Genomic DNA, 23,181 nt, shown 5'->3' on the forward strand with positions numbered 1-23,181 from the left:
AAAGGGACCAACAAGTGCTGAACACCTCTGGGTGTTCCTTCTTGAAGCTCATAGAGAGAATGCCAAGAGTGTGCAAAGCAGTTATCAGAGCCAAGGGGCGGCTATTTTGAAGAAACTAGAATATAAAACACATTTTCAGTTATTTCACCTTTTTTTTGTTAAGTACATAACTCCACATGTGTTCATTCATAGTTTTGATGCCTTCAGTGAGACTCTACCAATGTAAATGGTCATGTAAATAAAGAAAACACGTTAAATGAGAAGGTGTGTCCAAACATTTGACCTGTACTGTACATTGACGTGGTATCTGTGGATATCACCATCTATCTACATCATAGAGGTCATATTTTTTATACACAGAGCTAAAACCTACTCTTGGGGCCACGTTGCTCTTGTATCAGGCACAATTGATAAGTGTATCAAATACATATTGTAAGAAATTTCTACATATCAATCAGAAACCACCTTATCATGGTTAAAGTGAAATATTAATGACCAAAACACCTGCTAACACATAAAATGACATAAAATGATTGACAGATTTTCATTCCAGGCCTCTCCAAAAAAAAAGCCTCCTTACATTTTAAAATAAATGCTACTGTTTTGATGCTACTAGTTATTACAGAATACAATATTCCTGGGGTTGGAATCCTTCTGCTAATAACTAAAACCCTATCTTAAGATAAGACAAGAGTTTTCTCAAGACATTTTTTACAGGAAACATAATCCTGCAATACCACAATCCACCCAAAAAGATAAGACAGACTTTCAGACTTTTTCTGAAATGTCCATCCCAAATCACATTACCTGGGATATTGTTAAGGCTGTAAAGTGTCTGGTATGTCAATGTGAACACAACTTCATAATAGTGGTGTATTCCAGTCTCCTTGGTGTGATATGCTGTGCTCATTATTTGAGTTACATGAATATGATTAAATATTTGTCATTAAAAAATGACAAATATTTTCCAATAGCAATTACTTAAACAAATTAAATGTGAGAGAAACATGAAGTTGCTGTTGGTGGACTACCTGAAACATGCCAAAACATTCTCCTCATATGGAAATGTCATATGCATTACAGAGAGTTGTCACGTAAATGCATGACAAGATTGTTGCAAAATACGTACTGCAAAGAACAAATCATTAAATACTCCCCACTCAAACCAACCCCCTCCCCCCCACCCCCTTTAGTGTGTGAGGCTGGTCGTGTCACAATCCATCTACTGAATCAATTCCTTTCAAGACATCATACAGGTCCTTGGGCAGTATGACATAACTCTCCCCGAGGGCCAGATCTTTGCCCGTCTTCTGGAACTCCCCCATGGCTTTGAACCTCTCCAGCTGGCGCTCCTGGCGCCGGCATTTCTGCTGCACAGTCTTGAGCTTCTTCCTCAGCTTGTCGAGCTGTTCCTCCAGCTGTTCAATGCGCTTCTTCTGCTGCACTGTGTCCTCCACTGTGTAGTTGTGGTCGCACGAAATGGAAGAGCTTGTGGCCTCCACCTGACTTTCCTCCTCCATCGGAACAGGGATGGGTTCTGTGCGGTCGCCCTGTTGGGGAGGTGATGCGTGGGCATCCTCTGTGTGTGACATAGGGACCCGAGTCCACTCTGTGTCCTCTGGGGGACCAGAGTCCACCAGGGTTTCTGGCTGCCAGGGGTGAGATGAGAAAAACAACAGCATTTATAACAATCAGCAAGCACCACGGTTGCTGAACACATTCTGTAAAGAGCTGGCTCATCGCAGTTGTGATAACTGGTTCACTTGAAAAATACTGCGGCAGAAGTTACCTTCGTGTGTAATTTGCTGAAACTGAAAAGGGAAGGCACAGCGTTTTCTTTGAGGACGCGGTTGTTGCACTCGCGCTTGAAGCTGTCTTTCGTGAAGTGCTGGGAACAGATATTGCTGTACTTTGTTGGTTTGAAGTTGCTTCTCCTCATCGCTGCGACCCATTTCCCACACACGTCTGGCCTTGCGAGTGGAAACCTAGTGTGAGCATATCAAGACTATTAGAAATATACACAAACTTGAAATTTTGCATGTAAAAATGCCATACTGATGTACATAAAAAAAATGTAAAAAAATAAGGCTTGGTGTCGTGTAGGATGTTGAACACACAAGTTCCCAACAGTGTTGGGAAACCAACAAACAAAAAACCAAGTCTCTCCGTCGCATCAGTTGAAGTTGACTTTATTGTCATTTCAGCCACATACACGTCAGATAGCACACAGTGAAACGAAACATCGTTTCTCCGGAACATTCAAACAAAGTTGTCTGCGTTTAGGACAAACCGGGCCACATAAAGTGCAATTTGGGGACAGAGGCAGTGCAAGAGTAGACAACAATGAGTCGGACAGCATTCGAGGGGTCTGCTCCAATACTGGTCACGTGACTCGGTGGTACCCCCATTTGATTTTTCACCCTTGCCCTTCTGGTGACACGCAGTGTCACGACGCAATGCACGGCGCTCCAGGCAGTCTGTCGTGAGTAAGTTACGTCTACATTTATAACCGCCAGTCAGCAGGATTACGGCGAGGTGCCCGAAACAAAACAAGTTCGTCTAAGTGAAGAAGCTGTCATTAGAAAAAAAAAACTATAAACCATTGCTCCGGCACAGTGCCATTTAATGCGAACGAACGCGAAACGTCACCCTGTGGACAATGACAGCGCGTGTCCGTGGTTCTGCGTCCAGAGCAGGAGCAGCTCCAGACAAACACCGCGCTTAGCCAGAAGGTGGACATTAGCAAGCCGCTCCAAAGTGACCCCGGAGTTGGACTTACTTGTGGAAAGAAATGTTTTTGTCTTTGTGGTATCTGTTTTTACATCCGTACGCCGAGCAAGACTGCACCATCGTCGCAAGCACGACGGAGAAGCGGGCAGTGTCCAGAAGTACGTCTCGCCCGGGCTGGCACCTCCACATGTAATTTATCGCTCCAGCTTCCAAGATGGCCGATGTCGCTTCGCCTCGAGTCACGTGGCAGCGGCTCTGCGACCTGATTGGTCTGCGGGGGCCCGCTGCCCACACAACGTGTGCAGATACTCTACAACGCCAAGGATGCCACTGGCGCGTTGATAAATGTTCGATAAATGAATCGATTTACTACCGAGGGAATCAAAACAGGTCATTCTAGGAGCACACATAGAGTGCAGGGAACAAATAAAACACTGACGTAAGACAGACGTGCTACAAACATACGATGATTACGCTTTGATGCTCCACTTTTGGGGTCTTAGGTTCTAGTGCGTTGTGGTATAAACAGGAACTTCAGCAGCAGCACTTACAGGAAACTGCGCTCAACCTGCCAGAGATGCCAATATTTGGATCTTTCTAACTCATTTTACTTCATAGTTGCTCCCTCTTGGGTTAGGTGAGTTTTTTTTTAACCTAAGTATTTGCACAAAGAAAAGGTAATTATTATCTTCATATTGTAAAAAAATAAGCATACATCATAATTAAACTGTGTCATGAATGACTTAATATTACATTGTTAATTTGCTTGTCGTTATTCCTTTATTTTGCGGCTCTTCCTTGCTGATTTCTTTCGTCTGTTTTTCGTCTGGCAAAAATGTCGTCAGCATCATTTCTATTAAAACATTCGCTGAAAACAGTACCTGAGTGCTACGTTACACAAATCAACAAATGAACGAACGAATAAACGAAACAATGAGCGTGAATTAAACGTAGCCACTCGGACAGGTGTCGCTGGCGGGGTGGTGGCGCACGCTGGTGACCAGGTTGTCCCGCTGTCCACCAGGTGGCAGTGTGACACAACACTGGGTCGGAATTTTGTCTGCGTGGGAGAATTAAACGGGCTATTGAGTACTTTTGCTCTGATCTATCTTCGTGTGTACTCTGCAGATGTGACTGGAACTACTATTTCACTCTCCAGTCCAAATATTTGCAGGATTATATAATGCGCAATTTTGAATTGACACTAAAAAGCACCCCCTTTTCATTGATGCGTCTGTTAACACGTGCATTAAATCTCATGAAGTCAACCCCATCTTGATACGCCAAATTGCTGAAAGTCTGCAGTTTCTGCAGTTAACTGTAGGAAGGAAGGAGCTTAACTGCTTACCAAGGCTTACCATTTCAGTTTATGTTAATTTGCATTTCTCTATTGACATATAATTACAGTAATACCCACCTACAGCAGGAATCGCCTAAGATAACCGTTCCAGACGACGACACCCATTACTGTCAGAGAAACTTTGATAATTACTTGTGTTGGTGTTGCTCCAGATATTCTCGTGTCAAGCTCCGATGGCTCATCTGATATCAGATCATTCAAATTTTCTGATTCTGAGGTCCATTAGGAAATGTTTTTATATGTATACTTTCTGCTCACATTTCAACTCGAACCTTCTTCTTTTATCCTCGTCTATTAATATTATTTTGTCTCGTTTTGGGTTATTAATAATTCTGAATTTCATTATAAACACCTTTACTGTGATAAAATGGTTACAGTTTGCCAAAGTACCATTTCTAATTAAACATATGCTGTGTGACACCACTGAAATGAATAATATTAGATTTGAATCATATATGCTTTTCTGGTGACCAGCATGTATGTCGTGTTTTCAGGGTCTTGGAGCACTTTTTTTCCCCAGCTTCTAATGCTAATGAAATACTCTTTATCTGTAGCCCATGCGTGGCTGGGGTTTACACGCTCTGAACGCTATCGGTTCCTCACCTTCCTCCCTCCTTCGGCTAGACATGACTACTGTACCTCGCACCCCTCCATGCTTCACTCAAAGCCCCCTTCAGATGAGTCAGTTCTGCCCCTGAATTCTCCCTGTCAATGCAAATGATGTTTTTCAAGCAACGCAAGCTTACGCAGAGAAAAAAAAGCACCTCCACAAGGCGTCTCGTGAACCCTCTGTAGACTTGTTTTGAATTGCAATTTGAATTTTGCAATTGAAACCGTGGCGTCCCAGTGCATTAGCTTTGCACCTTGAGGAACTTTTTCAAAAAAACTTCTTAGTCGGGCCAAGCAGGCTTTTCATGTATTAAGCAGCTTTATGAGCACCCTTATTTATATTTTCTAAATGAAGAGAAGTAGGCAAATGCAACACTGATTTTATTACATTTTATTAAATGTATTCATATTCAAATAATCAACTATATTAAAAAAAACGCATTTGCTTGTTATCTTTTTTGAATAATTTTTTGGCATAATTTAAAATGCAAAGCTGAAATAAAGACATACTCGTTGCACCTAGATTACCCCATACTGTGGAGACACCTTTGTTAATAGTTAATAAGATTACGCAGATTTGATAATTTTGTAAATGCCCAGCTATTCTGTTCCTATATTTAGCCAGGACATCCTTTGTTGAAAGAGACCAATGGATGTTGATCAGTTTGGGATACACACAGCCCAGACAGTTATGCCCAGCTCAGCTTTACCTGCCTATGGCTTGTGGCTTCTGATTTGCATTTTACAAACTCAGACGCTCAAGAATATTCAGTAATGAGCATTTCCTACACATCCATGCCCATTCTGTGCAACTGCGCTGCAGGCAAACTTGAGGCACATTTAAATCTGGCAAAGATTTTAAACCCCCCTTAATTTGATTAACTGCAACATCCCACATGCTTCCAGGCACATACTTTTCATATTAAAATAAAAGAAATAAAAAAGTTTCTTTACCAACATGCAGCCTTTGTGCTGTTCATGTATAAACCTGCTTAAACACAGCCCCCTTTTTTTTAATAAGGTCCAGTGTAGCAATGGGACAGGTGTGGTCACCTTCTTACCCTCTTCATCGTACTTTGGGGTTTCTGCCCTAAAAGGATGAACAACTAGACCGATAATGATACCTTTTATCTAACTTTTTTCAGTTTGGCTGTTCGTGTTTGCCACAATGGGTTGTAATCATGGTAAAAAAATACATGTTGCAAAGACCTGACAGTTTGCAGAAGGTCATAATTTACCTCAGCCACATGACCAACTCTCTTAGGTAAGACTGAAAAGGAGCAGAGTCTTTCATTTTCCATTCACACACACTCTGTTGTAAACAACCTCTTCCGAATGAGAACATGCAGAATACTGGAAAGACCCAGAGATATAAGCAGGGCGGGATAAATGAAAAAATATGGACAGTACTGTGCAAAAAGTGTAGGCATAAGTGACAACAATTTATACAGTTAATAATTAAGTAAGTTCCCCACAAGTCTGAAAAAGACACACAAATAATACCTTTTAAAAAACGTAAAAGTGCAAATTATTTCAAACTGTTGATATCTAGAGATGTGCTACAACGGTCTCTCCCGACTTCCACTTCCACTCTTCAGAAGAATAATGTGAGTCGCTCTTCAGAAGAATAAAGTGAGTCGCTTCCTCTACACACATAATGTGTTTGTTCCATGAAAATAATGACAATTCTGCAATAAATGGTTTAGGTAGTATTGGTGCCTTGGACATTGGCAGCGTACTCTACATTTACCCTACATTTACCCTAGTTTCAGAGGAAGAATACATGCTTGAACTATTATTAAATGCTGAAATATCACACAGTGAATAGTCATGATTTCTACTTTTTAAAACAAGCTAGGTAACTAAGTGAAGTGCTTCTGAATTAATATGTGTGGTATCAAATGACCCATTCAACCATTATGGTAACTGCTCTGTTCTTTGGGAAACATGGAAGGCTCTCCTAGGCTTGTCCTAGTATCTACTGAGAACCACTTGTAAATATACATTTCTCTAAAGGGACAGATTTGTGTGTCTCACAACTGTTCCATTTTCTCCTAAATAACCTTTTGAGTGACACTCTTCAAATCTAGACCCAAGGCTGTATATAGCCTGTCCTCGAACTGATGTCAGCATGAATTCATGCTGTACTTCCATGAATTCTCAGACCTTTCTCTTCATCAGTTGGTTGCTTGGTTGTTTTAGCTGGAAAGTACATAGATGGGGTCTAATTGTGTTATCTTCACATGGCCACCAAACACAGTACCTTCAACAGGACTTGCCTTTTATTGAGACAGACCTAGCACAATTTGGTCCTTTTGGGAGTGGGTTCACTCACATTCAGCTAGTAATGCAAATGCAAAATATCCTGGCAAAATCTGTTCCAAAAAAAAAAAAAGGCCCTCTTGCTGACTTGAAACCCCCAAGGACAGTCGTACCCGTTAACAAAGATGGGAACTGTAAGACAGCATGTCTTCATCCTCTTCCTGCCACATTGTGGCAATATCCAAGCGTCAATGTCAGGGTTTCAGTAGCCAGGGTGAGATGTGTCTCGTTTGTGTTCTCCTACCAGCCCTACTGAGTGGTTCTTCAAACTGCCCGCACCCACCTCAGTTTCGGCTTTAATTACCTGCAGTTGCCTCATTGCATATTCTGAGATCCCTTTTGTGACCCAGGCCTGCAGGGCTAATCAGTTCTTGGGCTGGACTGGCTCTGCCAAGCTCAACCACAACATCTAGCAGCTGCTTTCAGAACTGAGGCGCTGAACTGTGTGCCTGTTCTGGGGTGTGGGTAGAGAATCAGAAAAAAAAATCTCACCAGCTGTTCCCAACTGATCTCCATCGCTTGCTTTGGTTTGCCAGTACTGTCCAGCAGTTTCCCCCATCATATGCATGATCATGAGCTCAGTCATTATCTTCACCACTGTTGTTGTCTTTTCACCAGTGTCAAGAAAAGAACTCTCAGTACTAAGCTGCATAAAAGGCTAATGTATTCCTGCATGTGACATAATTATTCAGAGCAATTACATAGACAGTCCTTCAGGGCTGAGTGTCTCCGGCAAACGAATGCAGAAACAGCAGCAGCATTTGTATGGGTTGGGTGTGGATTTTGTGGGTAAACCGGTTGTAAGCTGACCAACCAACCAGTGAAAAGTTTCATGCCCTACCAACGCAGCTAGACAGGTCTGTAGAGTGATGAAAGTTTAAGTGTTGTGTATTTTCACATGGTTACAACCACAGAGTCTATATGAGACCTGTTGTGGGGTCTGTTTTAGTCTGTTGGACAGTACTGTGTCTACCATGCTGCAGCAAGGCAATGGGAAGACCTTGCTGCACAACAGCCTCTTTCAGCAGCAACCAAACCCGCCAATGACTTCTCCAATCCAAGTACAGGCTAAAATCATTTTAAGTGGGTTTAAGCATATCTCCTGGTCATAAAAGCCAATCATTCAGTCTCATACTGGATTGGCTGTTCATCCCCTCTGGCGCTTCCATTCTTTATCAAGATGTAAATAAAAGTCTTACAGAAGGACTTTGGAGTTGATACTTTTCCACTTGGGCGGTACACTCCCAGGTCATTGCACTTTCACTAACAATTCTGGAAAAACACCCACCTGCTACATGGCAGGAATCTTACATTTACATTTGCAGCATTTATCAGACGCCCTTATCCAGAGCGACGTATTCTGAACAAATTACAAAGAAGCTTGATATTTCATTGGATGGACTGTTAACTTGTAACAGTCTTTTCATTGAAGTAAAAGAGTTCACTAAGAACTTTGAGATGCGGAGGTCTGCTCCGTTATTGGATCTCAGTGATGGCATTCTCAGTCATCACTCTCTGAACCCCCTGCTTGTTGTGTTTGAGTGCACAGAACATTGCCTTCAAGGAACTGAAAATGCACATTAATCTGCCAGATGGTCTCAGACCCATAACCAAGTCACCCTTCAGATCTTTAGCAAATAAACTAGAGGTGTGCCTCTGCGGATGCTCCGCAGGCTCTCTGGCTGTCCTCCTAACCCCTGGCACAGAGGCACAGGGTATGGCGGATGCGTGGACCCAAAGAGCACGCTCAGTCACTCACTTGCGCACAACAAGGGGCCGAGGGAATGAGCTCAGTGGAACTCTGGCCAAGGGAAGCTGATGTCATTGTAGCTGATAACAGCTTTCAGATGTGTTTTTACTCGCTGTGGCCAGCTCCAGAACGACTTATTCCATTACACATTACAGAGGCATCGGCCCGGCTGCCAAATTATCTCCCAGTGATGTCACAATGAATGTATGGTGTTCAGGGGACATTCTGGAACAACAGAGCGCGGTGCCAAGGAGTCACTTGCAGTGGGTTGCAGATGATATCAGAGTGTAGTAAATAGCTTGGCACTGTAAATCCGTAACACCAGCTAAACTAATGCCCACAGGACCATTAGTGACAGTTTAAAGACTGAATTATTTTTTTGTTTTCATACATGTAATTTAATTACATCCAGCTAGTATTACTACTTATGTTAAGCACAAGAGTAGACTGTTCTTGACATTCAAATGCAGTAAGGAATAAAACCAGGCATAATATTTACATGTCTGTGGCGATTGACTTTATATGGTTTTAATAATTACACTTTTATGCCATAAAACACTCCATATACTGGATTAGAAAAAGTATTTTCATTGAAGGTCCTATGTTATTGCTTAAGCAAATTTTGGAGTGGCTCACTCTATCAAGATTAGGTTACCCATGGAAACCGAGAAAATATTTGGATAAATCTGATACAGGGCTCAGCTAGCATTAAAACTGATGTGCACGTCAAGAAAGCAAAACGTCTGCTCTTAAAATATGAGGTAATTTCTGCTGCCATAATTGAATCAACGCTGTAAAAACAAATATAGTGCAAAATTGCACTCACAGACATTGAGGACTTAGATTTCAAAATAGAATGTTGTGAGTATTATTTCTATAGCATATATTGGAACCTGGCCTTCAAATTGCATTGTGTTTTGGGCTAAGGAAAAAAGACCTTAAAAAAAGGGGTCATGACCTGATCTAGAATACATCATAACGTTAGCTGACGTTACTTAAAAAACAGAAGCACTGTATCAGTTTTGAGCCGAAGCTGAAATGACAAATGACGAAAGCATAATATCAGTCATTTATACTGATTTTAACATTAGAACCAAGAAATAATTTGAAATAGCTGCCATTAGGACATTGCAAGGAGCCAAGAAAGGACTTGCTGTGCATGCTATGCAAATGTGTTTGTTTTTTAAGAATAGGCAGACATACCACACAAACAACTAAAAAAAGACAGTCATAAAAAGTCTATTAGGCAACAAAAGCATGAAGATCCATTGACAGGTTTAGCCGGGGACGTTTGGTTCATGTTTTCATTCTCTGCTAGAATAAATACTCTAAATCCAGGCTAAAACAGAGGGCGTGCCCAGCTTCACCTTTGTTTCAGAAAGAAAGGAAAAACTCCCTGTAAGGCAAGTCAAAGTCTGAGGTTCACAGCCCTTTATGGACCATCACCTGAAAAGTCAACCTTTTTCACACACGTTTTATAAGACTAGAAAACATTATTTTATTTATAGAACAAGCAGTTCTGGACAAAATATTCAAACAGTAATTACGCTGTTCTGGATACTTCTGTCCCACTGAATGTAAGCAAGAGTCTTGTAAAGCACAGATGACCTTGATTTATCCCATCATTCCCTTCTCTAGGATGCATTTGATAATGCTTTTCAGCAGGCCCAATCGGATTAGATGATAGATTAGAGCTACTTAGTAACTGCCTCCAAACAAACAGGCAGCTGACTGCTATGAACTCAGAGCTCCATCACCAAAAGCAATCCTTTATCTTCAAATGCTGAATTATTTATTTTTGTTAAAATATAGATGTTTGATGTTTGCTGATGTAAGAGATGTAAAAATGCTTCACTTCCATTCTGTTGGGTGAAAAATTCATATTGTGTCTGTGGTGAGCTGTAAATGGCATACATTCTGTATCTGTAAGCATCTGTAATTTTTTCCCCTCCAATTGATCTCCAAAACAGCTAGAGCTATAATCACAAACCTCAAAGAACATTTGTTTGATTAAACAGCCAAAATCATGGCGTCAGTTCATGGTCCTTGATCATATCGCAGTGCAGAGTATTTATTTAGTGCCACTGGAGTTTAATAGGCCCTAAAAAGATTAAAATACCTCTTATCTGCACCTGAACAAACGCTGTGCTATTAGGTACCAAGCGAAATCAAATTAGGCCTTGGCTGAAAATTAGACCCAAAATAACATCCATTTACACAGGAAGTCCATGTCATCAATACCCTGAGCTTAGGTCCAGAATTTGTCCCTGTCGCCACACTTAAAGGGCAGTAACATAATTTTTGCCTGTACTTGCTTTGCTTTCGTTTCACCTGTGAGGATAAGGGTCAAGTTATTTGAGCCAAGGGTGGAATAATCACTTATACCATTAATAAAGAGCGTATGAAGAAAGAAAGCAGGGAGTGAAACTGGAGCCAGCACGACTGCCTGTGGCCATATGAGAAACATTTTCATATAATCAGAAACACCAGCAGGGTCAAAAGCCAACAACTCAGTCTCTGGAAAACGATTCATTTTAAATTGTACCTTTTACCCCAGTGTCCTGAAAAATGCCGCATCCCCATTTTAACAGCTGAAACTTCAGTCTGTTCTGGGGAGTTATATAAGCATAAATATCACTAATATCAGCTGTGGTAACAAATTAGGATCACAAAATATTATCTTGTTGTCTTACAACTATTGTCTTTGTAAATGTACCTTTTTTTTATTGTACGTAGCTCGACTGTATAATTTATTGTGTGTCCATTGATCAGCACTCAACTTTTTGTCTTTTCTGAGGCTGCTCGACTCCACTAAATGTCACCATGACTCTTTTTTTTCTCATATTGACATTCTTAATAAAAACTGGATGTAATAGAAATGCTGTTAAACAACATAGCAACAAACTATTCTTCTGTGCTGCCACTAAATATGTTTTTGGACATTAATGATGTTTATTGTTAAATATCATAGAAAGTTATGAATAAACATGACTTTTTAATGTTTTGTACATATTTAGATCTCAGCTTGGGCTGTTGTCTTGTTCAGGAGCAGACTGACAGCAACATTTTCTTATTTCCATAATATGAACTAAGGAATAGGTAAAGAATGACCTAATGCTATTCATCCATTCATTCATAATTTATTCGCATGCATGTTATTAGCTGGACGTGAAGCAGCGCTGAGGAAGACGTGAGCTGATCGGCTGTGATGCTCACAGTCTGATGCAGCGAAGGAACGCTGCCCCGTCGAACTCCCTCCACAAAGTTTTCACTTTACATCAGATCATGGCTTCCCCATGACTATGGCAGCACGGCTCATGTGTATGCATGGGATTTCTTCTCTTCTTGCAGTTTTACAGCTGGGGGTGGGCATGTGGGTGGAACCGAGAGCTAAACGTCACGGCACAGCCACCAAACCACAAATATTGAATGCAGACTCTCATTACGCTCACATTGGGGTTGTGGATGGTGCAATTCATGGACATTCACAGATGTTGTGTTATATTGTGGTTGTAATATAACATGGAAATGAAGGAGGAGCTGAAGCGTGTGTATGTCTCTGTATGGGGGGCACGGAGGTGGCGAGGGAATTTATGAATCGGTGGCCTGGTGCCTGGAGGCTCAGACACTCGCGCTGCTCTGGGCTGCACCAGGATGTTGAAGGCGTGTGCTGCCATTATTTGCACAATAGTAGCAGACGTCACGTGGCCGAGGATCAAGTCAAATCAAAGTTCTGAGTGTAATCACTGGTGTAAGGTTTTTTTTTTTTTTTTTTTTTTTTTTTCTTCCAGTACGCATGTGCATGTGAACAAACAACGGTTGCCAAGGCGATCCAGCGCGCGTTCACCTGAAATAGCTCCTCTCTGCAGGCTCTGCGAGCGCATGGGTTTTCTTGGACTGCTCGGCGCCCTTCACTCCACGCCTGGTCTGGCGGGCAACTGTGCCACCGGGCCGGCGTGCCAAGGACACAACTCCCAGCGGTAAGTGCTGAGTGGGTGTGGTCCTACTCCCACGCAGGGTGTGTATCAAACTTAAAAATAGAGGTTTCAAGCACACCTGGCCCCTCCCAAGCAAATAGACGCTGGCACGTCGCTCTCCGTGCTGTTTAACCCTCTCTTAGCCGCTCTGTTCCCCCGTCTCCATTTTCACTTGTTTTCACTTGCTCTCTGTTTTGTTCAGGACGGTGCCCGTACATGTGGAATAATCAAAGAAACAAAGATGAGGAGCAGTCATTAATATGGTCTTACACACCCACAACCACAAACGGTGTAAAAAATGTAAGGTATGGAAGGCATTTCCTATTGCTCAACCAATAGAAGACAGAGGTACATGATTTTTTTTTTTTTTTTCTCTCCAGAAGTGGTTCAGACGCGCCACTTCCTGTGCCCAGGGGTAGGGCCGGTTAAGGTGACAGCCGAGTGGCGAAATAGTGTACAGTCCCTGTTGCTCAAGTGTAAAAGAGAACAAGCAGAATGGCTTTTTCACAGAAAAAAAATCACCACAGTTACCCTGAATTCTGGAAAATTTTTTTTCATTTTGTTTTTTGACCGACATTTCCCAATTTGATGTATCAGACATTGAGCCTCTGTCTGTCTCTCTCTCTCTTTCTCTCTCTGCCTCTGTTGCTCGTATTAAATGCACGGCTTGCTGCTGAGATCCCATCCTCCCCGTCTTGAGAAGCTGCATCTAGTTAAAATGGACAGCACTCATTGACCCACAATCCCTTCTCTCTTGTGTGGGAAGAAAAGGTGGGCGGACGTAGGGAATTAGTCATTCCCAAACGAGCGAGCATCCACATGCCATAGCGGCAGACTAAATCTTTCGGCACCGACGGAGCTGGGCTGGAGGACAGCCTTCTGATTTTCCACACGAGCTTAGGCTGTCGCCCTCATTGTGTGGAAACAAGCGACACTGACGGAAACATACTCATTACGTCTCTCATTAGAAACGCACATATCCTGGACGGGAATCATCTGATTTATTGTCTACGGTCGGATCGGTTGTTCACCAGAGGGAGGGAACGCTTCATGACATCAGTTTGGGGGAAGCTAGTCAGTGGCAACTTTTGCTTTCACAATGACCACGACCGATCCATGTGCTTTACAGGAAGTCTTGTAGTTCTTCATGGGAAGAGCTCTCATCTGTGGAAATGTTTTCAAGCTAAAGGCAAATGACTATGTGTTGTGTCATTAATATGCAAATATGTTCACAAATACGTGGACGAAAAAATAACGGCTTTCGCTGATTTACATATGGAGACCGTGGAAACAGACCTTCCTCAGGTCACAGAGGTTAAGATTATTTTAAGCAGTAGTACCGTATCTTCGGCTAATGTAGTCAGACTGAGATTAGGGTTTTTTGGGATTTGGGAAAAATCCTAGCAAGCTAATACAACAATACCTGTCATTTAGCACAGTTCACAGGGGCAGTGGTGGCCTAGAGGTTAAAGAAGTGGCCCTGTAATCAGTGCCACCGTCCCCACACACTTCTCCCCAGGTGCCTGTCATGGCTGCCCACTGCTCACCAAGGGTGATGGTTAAATGCAGAGGACACATTTCGTTGTGTCACCGTGTGCTGTGCCGCAGTGTATCACAATGACAATCACTTTCACTTCACACGATCAGACCCAAAACAAGAGCCATGGTCAAGGCTGCCACCATAGAAATGCTACATCTTAAAGCATTCCTCCTGCCCCCGAGGAACCGGTTCTACATCCGTTTGGTTTCTTGTGCAATTCATGGCGATGGAAGGCCTCCCATCCGAGTAATTTGCGCGCCCCTTTTCCCAGGGAAACAGATGAATGGTGCGCCAAATGGAACAGGAATCAGCACGCACCCACTCTGTACTACTAAAGGTGGCTAAAAATATCCACCTATGCTTTCCTGAGAAAGAGGGCATTCAGGTGATTGTTGCTGCTTTGTTTTCACTTGTCCATTTTTTTTTTTTCAGCGACTGAATGTTTGTGACTGTTTATGCTACCATCCTTTTCGGTGACACTAACCCGAGAGCTGAAGGTTGCGCAATGCCACGGGCCACACTACACTCTTGCCTGTACATTTTCAGTTTGCCCACACATGTCAGATCTTGGGCCAGTGTTACTGGAAACGAAGTAACCTTGTTTTACTGTAACTGTGATGAGCATTTACCCACCGGGCATACACATGGGGATTCGCCGCTGCTTCTACCTTAACCCATAAGCATACCGCAGCATTAAGCACAATGGCTAATCAATTCAGGGAATTTTTTCGGACCGTTGATTATGTTGAAATTACGTGTGAAGCCATTTTTTTTAATACAGTGTTTTGTGCACATTCAATTTAAGGTCTTTCTGCAAAAGATGCAAACAAAACATGACTTGTTTCAGGAATCTAATCCTTTTATTTTTGAATTAAAAAAAAAACAAGGAAACATTGAACATTTTCCCCAAGACTGAATATTGTTCAGAAACAAGAACAATCGATAACAAAGCAAGGCAAGTCGCCCTTTAGTCCTATCACTCAGTGTGTGTGTTTTCAGGTTGCAGGTCCATTGGTTTTCCTTATCATTTTTTTTCTTTACAGAAGTAGTGAGCTGCTGCTCTCATTAATAAAAGCCCCAAAACTTTCTTTGAAAAACAACAACAACAAAAAAAACATTCAGATGTTGAATCATTCTTATCCACAAGTAAACACTGATCGTGTGCAACTTTTCTTCCCTCATGATGCCACGGAACATCTTTGGAATAGAATTTCTGCACTCTCATCCCTCTTTGTAAACATGGAAAGATTTGCGAACTCCTTATCAAAAAAAAAAATCTATTCTCCTATCAGTGCTATGAGAAAAAAAAAGAAAATTCAGTGTCCGGTTAGCCATTACAAAAACTCGGAAACATCTCCGCTTCGTTAGCTCCATCCTAAACGGTCCCCTCCCATCCTCCCCATCCTCTCCCGAAGCAGGCAGTATGTTCTGAGGTCAAACGTCCTTGTAAACTTGTGATTGGAGCTAGTCCCTGGGAGACACCTTGATTAAAAGGAAAGTTACTTCGTGACTACCAAGTTCTGCCACCCTCATTTGTCTTAAAACACACACGCAGGCCAGAGGGGGAGGAAATTTGCACCGAAATGCAGAAAACAACACACTGACACCAAACACAGCATATTAAAGTAGTGTTCTTGAGGACAGTACGCACCACTCAAATGAGCGCATACTATGCTCTACTATACTCTACTTACTCCAGTACCGTAGTACTGCGGCAGGGTGACCATTTACGAAAGTTTATAAAGGGACACAGAAATAATAAATGCTGAAATGCACAAAATAGTAGACTTTATATAAGCCCAGCCCTTCAGACCTTGGGTGCAGCACGCTTTAGCCGTGTGTTACGTCTGAAGTTGTGTAAATGACCTCAGACCTGAGAAAAAAACTAAAAAAAAAAAAAAAACAACTTTGTACAAAAATATAATTGACATCAAAAGCCTTGTTCAAGTTTAAAAATAAATATTTTCTTGACACTCTTTTAACATTGTTCATGGTTTTCCTCCAGTTAAGACAGGAAAATAGAAATATGTTCTGTCCCCCAACCTACTATATGAAAAAGGTAGTAGCAATTCAGTGTAGCAACAGGAGCGATTATTCAATGCAGTCATTTAACACACGGAACCTTTTTAAGTTCTATGAATGAAACGCAGTAATCTGTAATGCCACATCATGAAGGTAATTTGATTTATGTTTCATAAAGACAATTGCAAATTTTATTTTGAGAAATCCACAAGAACAAAAAAAATATTATGCAGTACAGTTCATGTGACAAGGTTCATGAAGATAAATATCGGACATCATTTAATGTTATGATTATGTGCAATATATAATGACCCCAAAATATAGTGTCGACAAGACACCGGTAATTTAACCTGTACAGATCCTTTACATGAAACAACATAAATATTATAGATAAATTTTGCATAAATAAATTGCTTCAGAAATCTTACAAAAAACAAGACGATGCAAAAAAAAAAGAAAAAAAAAAAGTAATATACTAATGATCAGAAGCCCTTTTCTAGTTACTTTTCTAACCAAGCAGTGTGTCAGCATCACACGGCAATTTCAAGAATCAAGGTGATGTTGCTCCAAATGGCAAAATGGCAGCTTGATACACTGTTGCTCAATTAATACACAAACATTAGAGCAAAATATTGTATTCATCCATTATTAAAAGTTCATCTCCCAGACTAGGAAACTACAGTGCAAAAGGTCTTTGTCTTGGAATGCAGGAGAATTTTGCCCAGGCAGAAAAACAAGGTCAAAGTACCATCACTTGTGCTCCGATGCGGCACAGTTAAAAAGTACACAACAGATCTGTTGTCTTTAAATACGTCCTTTTCTAGATTATGCCTCAAAATAAATAGAGCAATTTCATGTGTGCTTGAAAATCTCAGTTTGTATTGTCAAAAGTTCACAAAATTGCACAATATTAAACCAACATACATACATAATAACAATATGCTCCACTAGATTGTTGGGACATGGTGAGTTTGAAAAAAAGAAATATATTGTTCTGCACTTGTAACTACGTCACAACACAACCAGTTAATATGGGGATACTTTGACCAAAAGTTAACACCTGAAGGTTCGACTCAAGACTTCAAATACAGGAACAAGCCCGGCGCTGAAACCTACACCAGCTTTCCCTCGTACCGCCACTGCTCACTTAGAAATGTACCAAAGCCAGCTCCACAACTATAGTGCATATTGTTAAAATATATATTCGAAAAAGAAAGCGTCGCCCCACCAGCCCCTTTGTGCGGCCGATAAGGAATCGAGAAAAACTTCAACAAACATGGCTGTATTCCCCTTCTCCCAGAAGCGGAGAATATGCCAGTTCAGTTACGAGCTGGGCATGAGTGAAAATCCTCAGAGGGGGGGAGAAGCCTTCTGAAAGTTTAGGCATTCCCGTCCTGAGTCAGCTTTCGGCGCCCTAAAGTGAATCCAGCGAGTTTCGAGCCCTCGGCGTACTGAGATTCCCTTTTTTTGCCGTCCTCCAGCCTCTGAGTGTGTCGTGCACTCTGTAGTCATAGTTTACTCCCGAGGGCCACGGCAAAACCCGGCCTTTCCTTTATCCGCCGCTGTTCTGTTGACCTGATCAAGTTCAAAGTGCAGCACAATGAACACACACTTCTCGCTCTTATCTCCGAAGGTGTGTTTTGCGCGTGTGTGTGTCTCCCTTTGAACCATGAAAACCTGGTATCGGAGCATTCCGTTTTTCCGCTTAAGGGCTGGACGAATGAGACGTTCGTTCCAAAAAAAAAAAAAAAAAAAAAAAAAGAGCCTCTCCCTTTCTCTCGCCGCGCCGCTGCGGTGTCCGTGTCAGGAGAGACGGGGATCCCCCGCCTCCCACCTCTCAGCCCGTGTCCCTCCAGTTACCATCATCTCTGCTCGCCGCCTAATTTCTCTACAACACTGAGTCAAACAGCGACGGACGAAAGAACACAACAGAGAGCGAGAGGGAGGGAGAGAGAGAGAGAGAGAAGAAGAAGAAGAAGAAGAAGAAGAAAAAAAAAAAAAACACCCTTCTGTTGTTTTAGCAGCTGGTGCTCTCCCCACTTTTGGCCATGGCGGCTGAGCTAACTGCTATCTGGCACCCATTGGTGACGTGATTCATGACTTTCTGTTTGAGCTGGGCCACCTGCTCGCGCAGTATGCTGGCGGTGGAGGCCAGGTCAGAGTTCTGAGTCTTTAGCACCTTCACTTTCTCCTCCAGGCGAGAGATCCTCTCCAGCTTCCTCTTGCGGCACTTGGAGGCGGCGATGCGGTTCCTCAGCTTCTTGCGCTCGGCCTTGATCCTCTCCTGGGTCTCCAGGTCGATGGGGGACAGGGAGGGGGGCGAGCTGTTGGGGTCGGCCCCCGGCGGGTGGGGGACCTCGGGCACTGTCTGTGGCGCGTCCATGCCGCGGCCGTGCGGGTGGTGTCCCTGGCCCTGCCCGGCGTGGCCGTACGGTATCTGTCCCCCCGGATACGACGAGGACACGGCGAGCGGGTTGGGGTTGTAGCTGCTCAGGTTGGTGTAGATGGGCATGTCCCCGCTGGACATGAGGTTCCTCTGGTAGGGCGGCTGGATGGAGGAGGATGGAGACATGGGCGCCCCCACCAGCTGATTCTGCTTGTGCAGGTCAGCCAGGGCTTTGACGAAACCGTCGGCGAAGCCCTCCTGCTCGTTGGTGGCCTGGTTGCGGTACATGAAGCCGGAGGAGTTGGGCGCCGGGCTGGTCGTCACCAGGCCCTGGTTGGAGTGGATGATGAGCTGCTCCAGGTCGGGGGAGGAGAGCTTGAGCAGGTTCATGTCCTGCGAGGACATCAGAGCGCCGCCGGCGTTGCCGTTAATCCCCAGGCCGTTCGGGTTGATGTTGCCGCCGCTCCCCGGCGGCCCGTGCAGCAGCTTCAGGCCCGCGCCGCCCGCCAGCGCGCCGGGAAAGTTGTGCGCCGCCATGTTCTTCTTGCTCATCATCTTGTGGCCCTGGTAGCGGTCATAGTCTTGCATCTGACCGAAGTTCGGCACGCTCGGCACAGTGTCATCGTGGTAGAAGGGCGTTTCCATTTTACCCGTCATGGACGCAGCAGCTCAGAATCCTCATAATCTGATTAGCTGGTATCAGAAGCCTGAAATATTCCACGAGCACATCGCTCTCAAGGACCCGGGACTTAGTGGGAAGAAAGTTGCGGCGGCTTCACCTTGCCGGTCTCAAAATGTCACGCCTGTCAAAGAGACACGTGGGTTATCAGGGGACCACAAGGACAGCAAGGCATTTCCCCAAAAAATGAACAAAAACAACAACAAAACGTTTAATACAAGCGACACGACACTCACGCACGCTGTTACGGTTTTTAGAACCGGGACACCGACCCACGGCCACGGCTCGCGGTAGTAACGGCAACGCGCGAACTCGGAACTTACTCCGCCGGGCGGAATTATTCCCCTCGAGACCGCCGCCACTTACACGCGACGCGCCCGGGCTCCGCGTCACACGCCCCGCGTTCGGGTCCGACCCGAAGGACGCGGCGACGGCAGCGGCAAACGATGGCGCAGGAGTGGGGGGGGGGGGATCCGGCGACGTCGCGACTGGCCGTGAAACGACGCGGTCGGTCGGACGGTCGCGCGCGCGCGCGCGCATACCCACGCAGGCTGCGCCCGCGCCGGTCCGGCGTCCGTGGAGAAAAACGCGACAAGCCCCCAACCAACCAACCAAAAACAGCTACTTACGCTGGCTGTAAAGAAATATATAGTCCAGTTCTCCCTCGGACAGACAGTCTTGTGTTTGTTTGTTTGTTTGTTTGTTTGTTGTTGTTTTTAATAAAACGTCGACGCAGAGCCCGTGCGGCGGTACGGGAACGCGCGTCCGCGTCGCCCGCCTCGGTTCCCCCGTTGTGCTCGGACCCGACCGCGGGACTTTCTAGCCTCGGCGACAGTGACTGGCGAGAACACACGCCCCGCTCTCCTCTCCTCGCCTCTCCTCTCCGGTTCCCGAAACTCGTCCCACCTTCGGTGTCACACGTTCGGGCTGCTGACGCCTCCCCCGCGCCGCTCCGAGCCGCCGTCTCATTGGCCGCCGGGGCCGTGTTATTGTAAATCGCGCTGTTGCCATACAACAACCGCGCGTACGTGAAACGGAGAGAGAGAGAGGGAGGGAGAGAGAGGGAGGGTACGAGAGAGAGAGAGAGAGAGAGAGAGAGAGAAACTTTCTGGGACGAGCAGCGCGCTCAGGCGACGCGCATTCTCGGATGTCGCGCGCGGCAAAACCGAAAGTGCCGCCGCCGCTGCTGCCCCCACGTAAAGTTTGCGTGGGGACGTGAAGACGCCGTAACCACCCGATGCCCAGAAATAATCCGGGGTACAGTGTAGAGAACGAGCGCAAGAACCATGAATTTGACGTTTAGAACTTCCAGAATGCAGTGTGTGTATGTGTGTGTGTGTGTGTGTGTGTGTGTGAAGAATAGACTCATTAACCCAGCCTTGCTTATAATAATTATAAAAAAAATGTATACATTCAGAAAATATAACATGTTTTAATTTGCCCACATATAACTTCTCATCAGATTTTTCACAGCAATTCTGCTAATGGTAGTAGCCCACTAGGCTACTAGGGTGGCAATAGCCTAGTAGGATAACACACTCGCCTATGAACCAGAAGACCCAGGTTCAAATCCCGCTTACTACCACTGTGTCCCTGAGCAAGACACTTAACCCTAAGTTGCCCCGGGGGGGGGACTGTCCCTGTAACTACTGATTGTAAGTCGGTCTAGATAAATGCTGTAAATGTAAAAATGTAAATGATGGATTTAATAATCAGGAAGATGAAAAATGAGCCATGGTGAAACACCTCTGAAGCCCCACAAATCGCGTGGTTCTCTCCCGCACTGCTGCTGTGTATTAATCATAAATGCCTCGCAGAGCACGAAGAAGCATCTTGTTATTTCAAGTCTCGGCCCGACGTGGACCGATGATGCACAGAACCACAGAGGTGTTGTGAGGCTGGGGTGCAGGGGAGGCTCGGGATGGCGCGTGTTTCTGGACTCCTGTCGCTTTAGGAGCTGTCAGGAAGAGGCTGCGTTTCGCAGACAGGAAGGGCCCATTATACACACCGAGGGCCGAGGACAGTCTCAATGCCAAGAGCAACAACACACACATGCCCTGTGCTCCCAGACGCCGAGGGGGGCTCGTAGGCCTCCCGATTCCCTGCGTGGTTTTCCAGTCTGCATTCGTTAGCCTCTCTGAAGGTGATTTGCTCCAGGTTATTATTCATCCTCCCCACACCACACCATGCCCACCACCCACAACCCCCGCCCCCCCACCCGTACTTCGTGGAGCGCATTGCCGAATTTTTAATGATGTGTGTGTGTGGGGTTTTTTTTTGTGTATATGTGAGGGAATTAAATGATTTGTGTACTCCACTTGAGGATTGTTGGGACACAGGTTCCCCACTAGCAATGTCAGGCCGTTTCTACATGGTGAAGATCCATTGAACCACAACCATAAATAAATAAATAAATAAACATTGAGACATTTGATATGTTTTTCAATTTGAATCATCTCTCTTTTATCGACAAACAATGTCTGTGACGTGGGAGAATGCATGTAGTGTACGTTCGTGTGTGTGAGACAGAAAGAGAGTGTGTGTTCAGGATCCTTCGCTTAATTCCTTCAAGGTCAATTAAGATGCCTCAAGTCTTTTCCCGCTGCATGTGAGGAAGCCGAGCCGCATTCAGCGTGCACTTCACCTTCGATCAGGAGATCCACATGAATAAAATGATAGGGGCTTTATGAATAAAAAAGAGCAGCAACGACTCCAAAAATGCATTCCTGACTTCTGAAGGTTGTCTGGTGTTGGTGCTTGGTGTCCCCAGTTTCCCACGACTAGGCATGAAACGTTTGGATGACCATGTGAAACAGCCAGTAGCGTAAATCTGTGCAAACTGGGCTTAAAAAGGAGCAAAACCATTTGTTATTTGATTATTTTTTATATTCGGCTAAGTTACCATGAAAATTCAATCTCATTACACAGCAAGAGGCCAGTGTGATGGAGCCAAAAGTTCAAATAGTTTACTTGGCACAGCCAAAACCAGAATTTACCATTTCAAAGGCACTTGAAACTTTATTCATTTTCCTGCATCTTGTAATGTCCTAATGAAGCAGATCGGGGAAAAAAAATCAATCACTCTCTCTGCTCTGCATTTAGAAATGGTAAAAAAAAAAAAAATTATGTATATTTGTGTTCCTCTGTGTTAGTTTAAGGTCCAGTTTAGCACAAAAGTCATTAGAAGATCATTAGAAGACTGTGAGGCCATGAGGCCAAATTCAGTGCAGCTAATGAAGAGCACATATATAAGTGTGTACCTGGGACTGGTGTTCAGGAGTCAGGCATAACCCTACTTCTATGCTATATAGATGACAAAAAAGCATTTTCTCGTAGGCAGTCAAATGCAAAATGTCATTATGCGGCTCTTCAACGTATCCATTAGCAGGCTGAGCGCTCACTGAGCTCTATTCAGTGTGGTAAGGCACGTGTTGGTCTCATCTCATCTTTTCTTAGCCTTTTCCCCCCTGCCACACATCCAGGAGTCACTTAAAAAGACAGAAATAATAAACCATCGAGGCCGCTTTTTTTCCTGTGGCATTTTAGAACAATGTTTTAACCAAGAGAAATACATTAAAGCTAACGAATCCTCTGCACAGGCTGCATTCGAACTGGCATCTTGAACAAGTTTTCTTTCATGACATGGTGCACTAGCCCTTTATTGTGCACCGTGGCCCCTTGTCTATTTCCATTCGGTTATCTGGCTAGATGTTTGACATTCTTGCTCTGGTATCTTTCAGGCCCCGTGCTTACGGACGGCTTCAGGGTTGCTGCGCGTCTCGGGACCTGGCACCAGAACCTGCAAC

General features: G+C 44.2%; 2 protein-coding genes and 1 long non-coding RNA gene across 3 annotated transcripts; 1 reads left to right on the top strand and 2 right to left on the bottom strand.

Annotated features, from left to right (window-relative positions):
* Window positions 1-202: 202 nt before the first annotated feature.
* Window positions 203-2,952, bottom strand: thap1 (THAP domain containing, apoptosis associated protein 1). Its single transcript, XM_028971954.1, has 3 exons — window positions 2,780-2,952; window positions 1,790-1,985; window positions 203-1,649 (listed from the first exon to the last, which is right to left on the bottom strand). Exons 1-3 carry the CDS (start codon window positions 2,917-2,919, stop codon window positions 1,212-1,214), a joined length of 774 nt encoding a protein of 257 aa, XP_028827787.1. The 5' UTR covers window positions 2,920-2,952; the 3' UTR covers window positions 203-1,211.
* On the top strand, window positions 2,446-13,447 carry LOC114785582 (uncharacterized). Its single transcript, XR_003749079.1, has 4 exons — window positions 2,446-3,367; window positions 12,563-12,751; window positions 12,951-13,053; window positions 13,129-13,447. It is a non-coding gene; the product is annotated as an uncharacterized LOC114785582 (long non-coding RNA).
* A 1,682-nt stretch (window positions 13,448-15,129) lies between these two features.
* june (JunE proto-oncogene, AP-1 transcription factor subunit) lies at window positions 15,130-20,316 on the bottom strand. Its single transcript, XM_028971953.1, has 2 exons — window positions 20,005-20,316; window positions 15,130-19,499 (listed from the first exon to the last, which is right to left on the bottom strand). The coding sequence occupies exon 2, from the start codon at window positions 19,351-19,353 to the stop codon at window positions 18,328-18,330; it is 1,026 nt and encodes a 341-aa protein (XP_028827786.1). The 5' UTR covers window positions 19,354-19,499; window positions 20,005-20,316; the 3' UTR covers window positions 15,130-18,327.
* Between the last annotated feature and the right edge of the window lie 2,865 nt (window positions 20,317-23,181).

Source organism: Denticeps clupeoides, chromosome 3, assembly GCF_900700375.1.
Source record: "Denticeps clupeoides chromosome 3, fDenClu1.1, whole genome shotgun sequence".
Classification (NCBI taxonomy): Eukaryota; Metazoa; Chordata; class Actinopteri; order Clupeiformes; family Denticipitidae; genus Denticeps; species Denticeps clupeoides.

Excerpts from the sequence above, each read along its gene's own strand:
- june (XM_028971953.1), bottom strand. The coding sequence starts at position 19,353 with ATGACGGGTAAAATGGAAACGCCCTTCTACCACGATGACACTGTGCCG.
- thap1 (XM_028971954.1), bottom strand. The coding sequence starts at position 2,919 with ATGTGGAGGTGCCAGCCCGGGCGAGACGTACTTCTGGACACTGCCCGC. Across the intron at positions 1,986-2,779 it reads AAAAACATTTCTTTCCACAA|GTTTCCACTCGCAAGGCCAG; the intron begins GTAAGTCCAACT and ends TGCTCACACTAG. Across the intron at positions 1,650-1,789 it reads TCAGCAAATTACACACGAAG|CCAGAAACCCTGGTGGACTC; the intron begins GTAACTTCTGCC and ends CACCCCTGGCAG.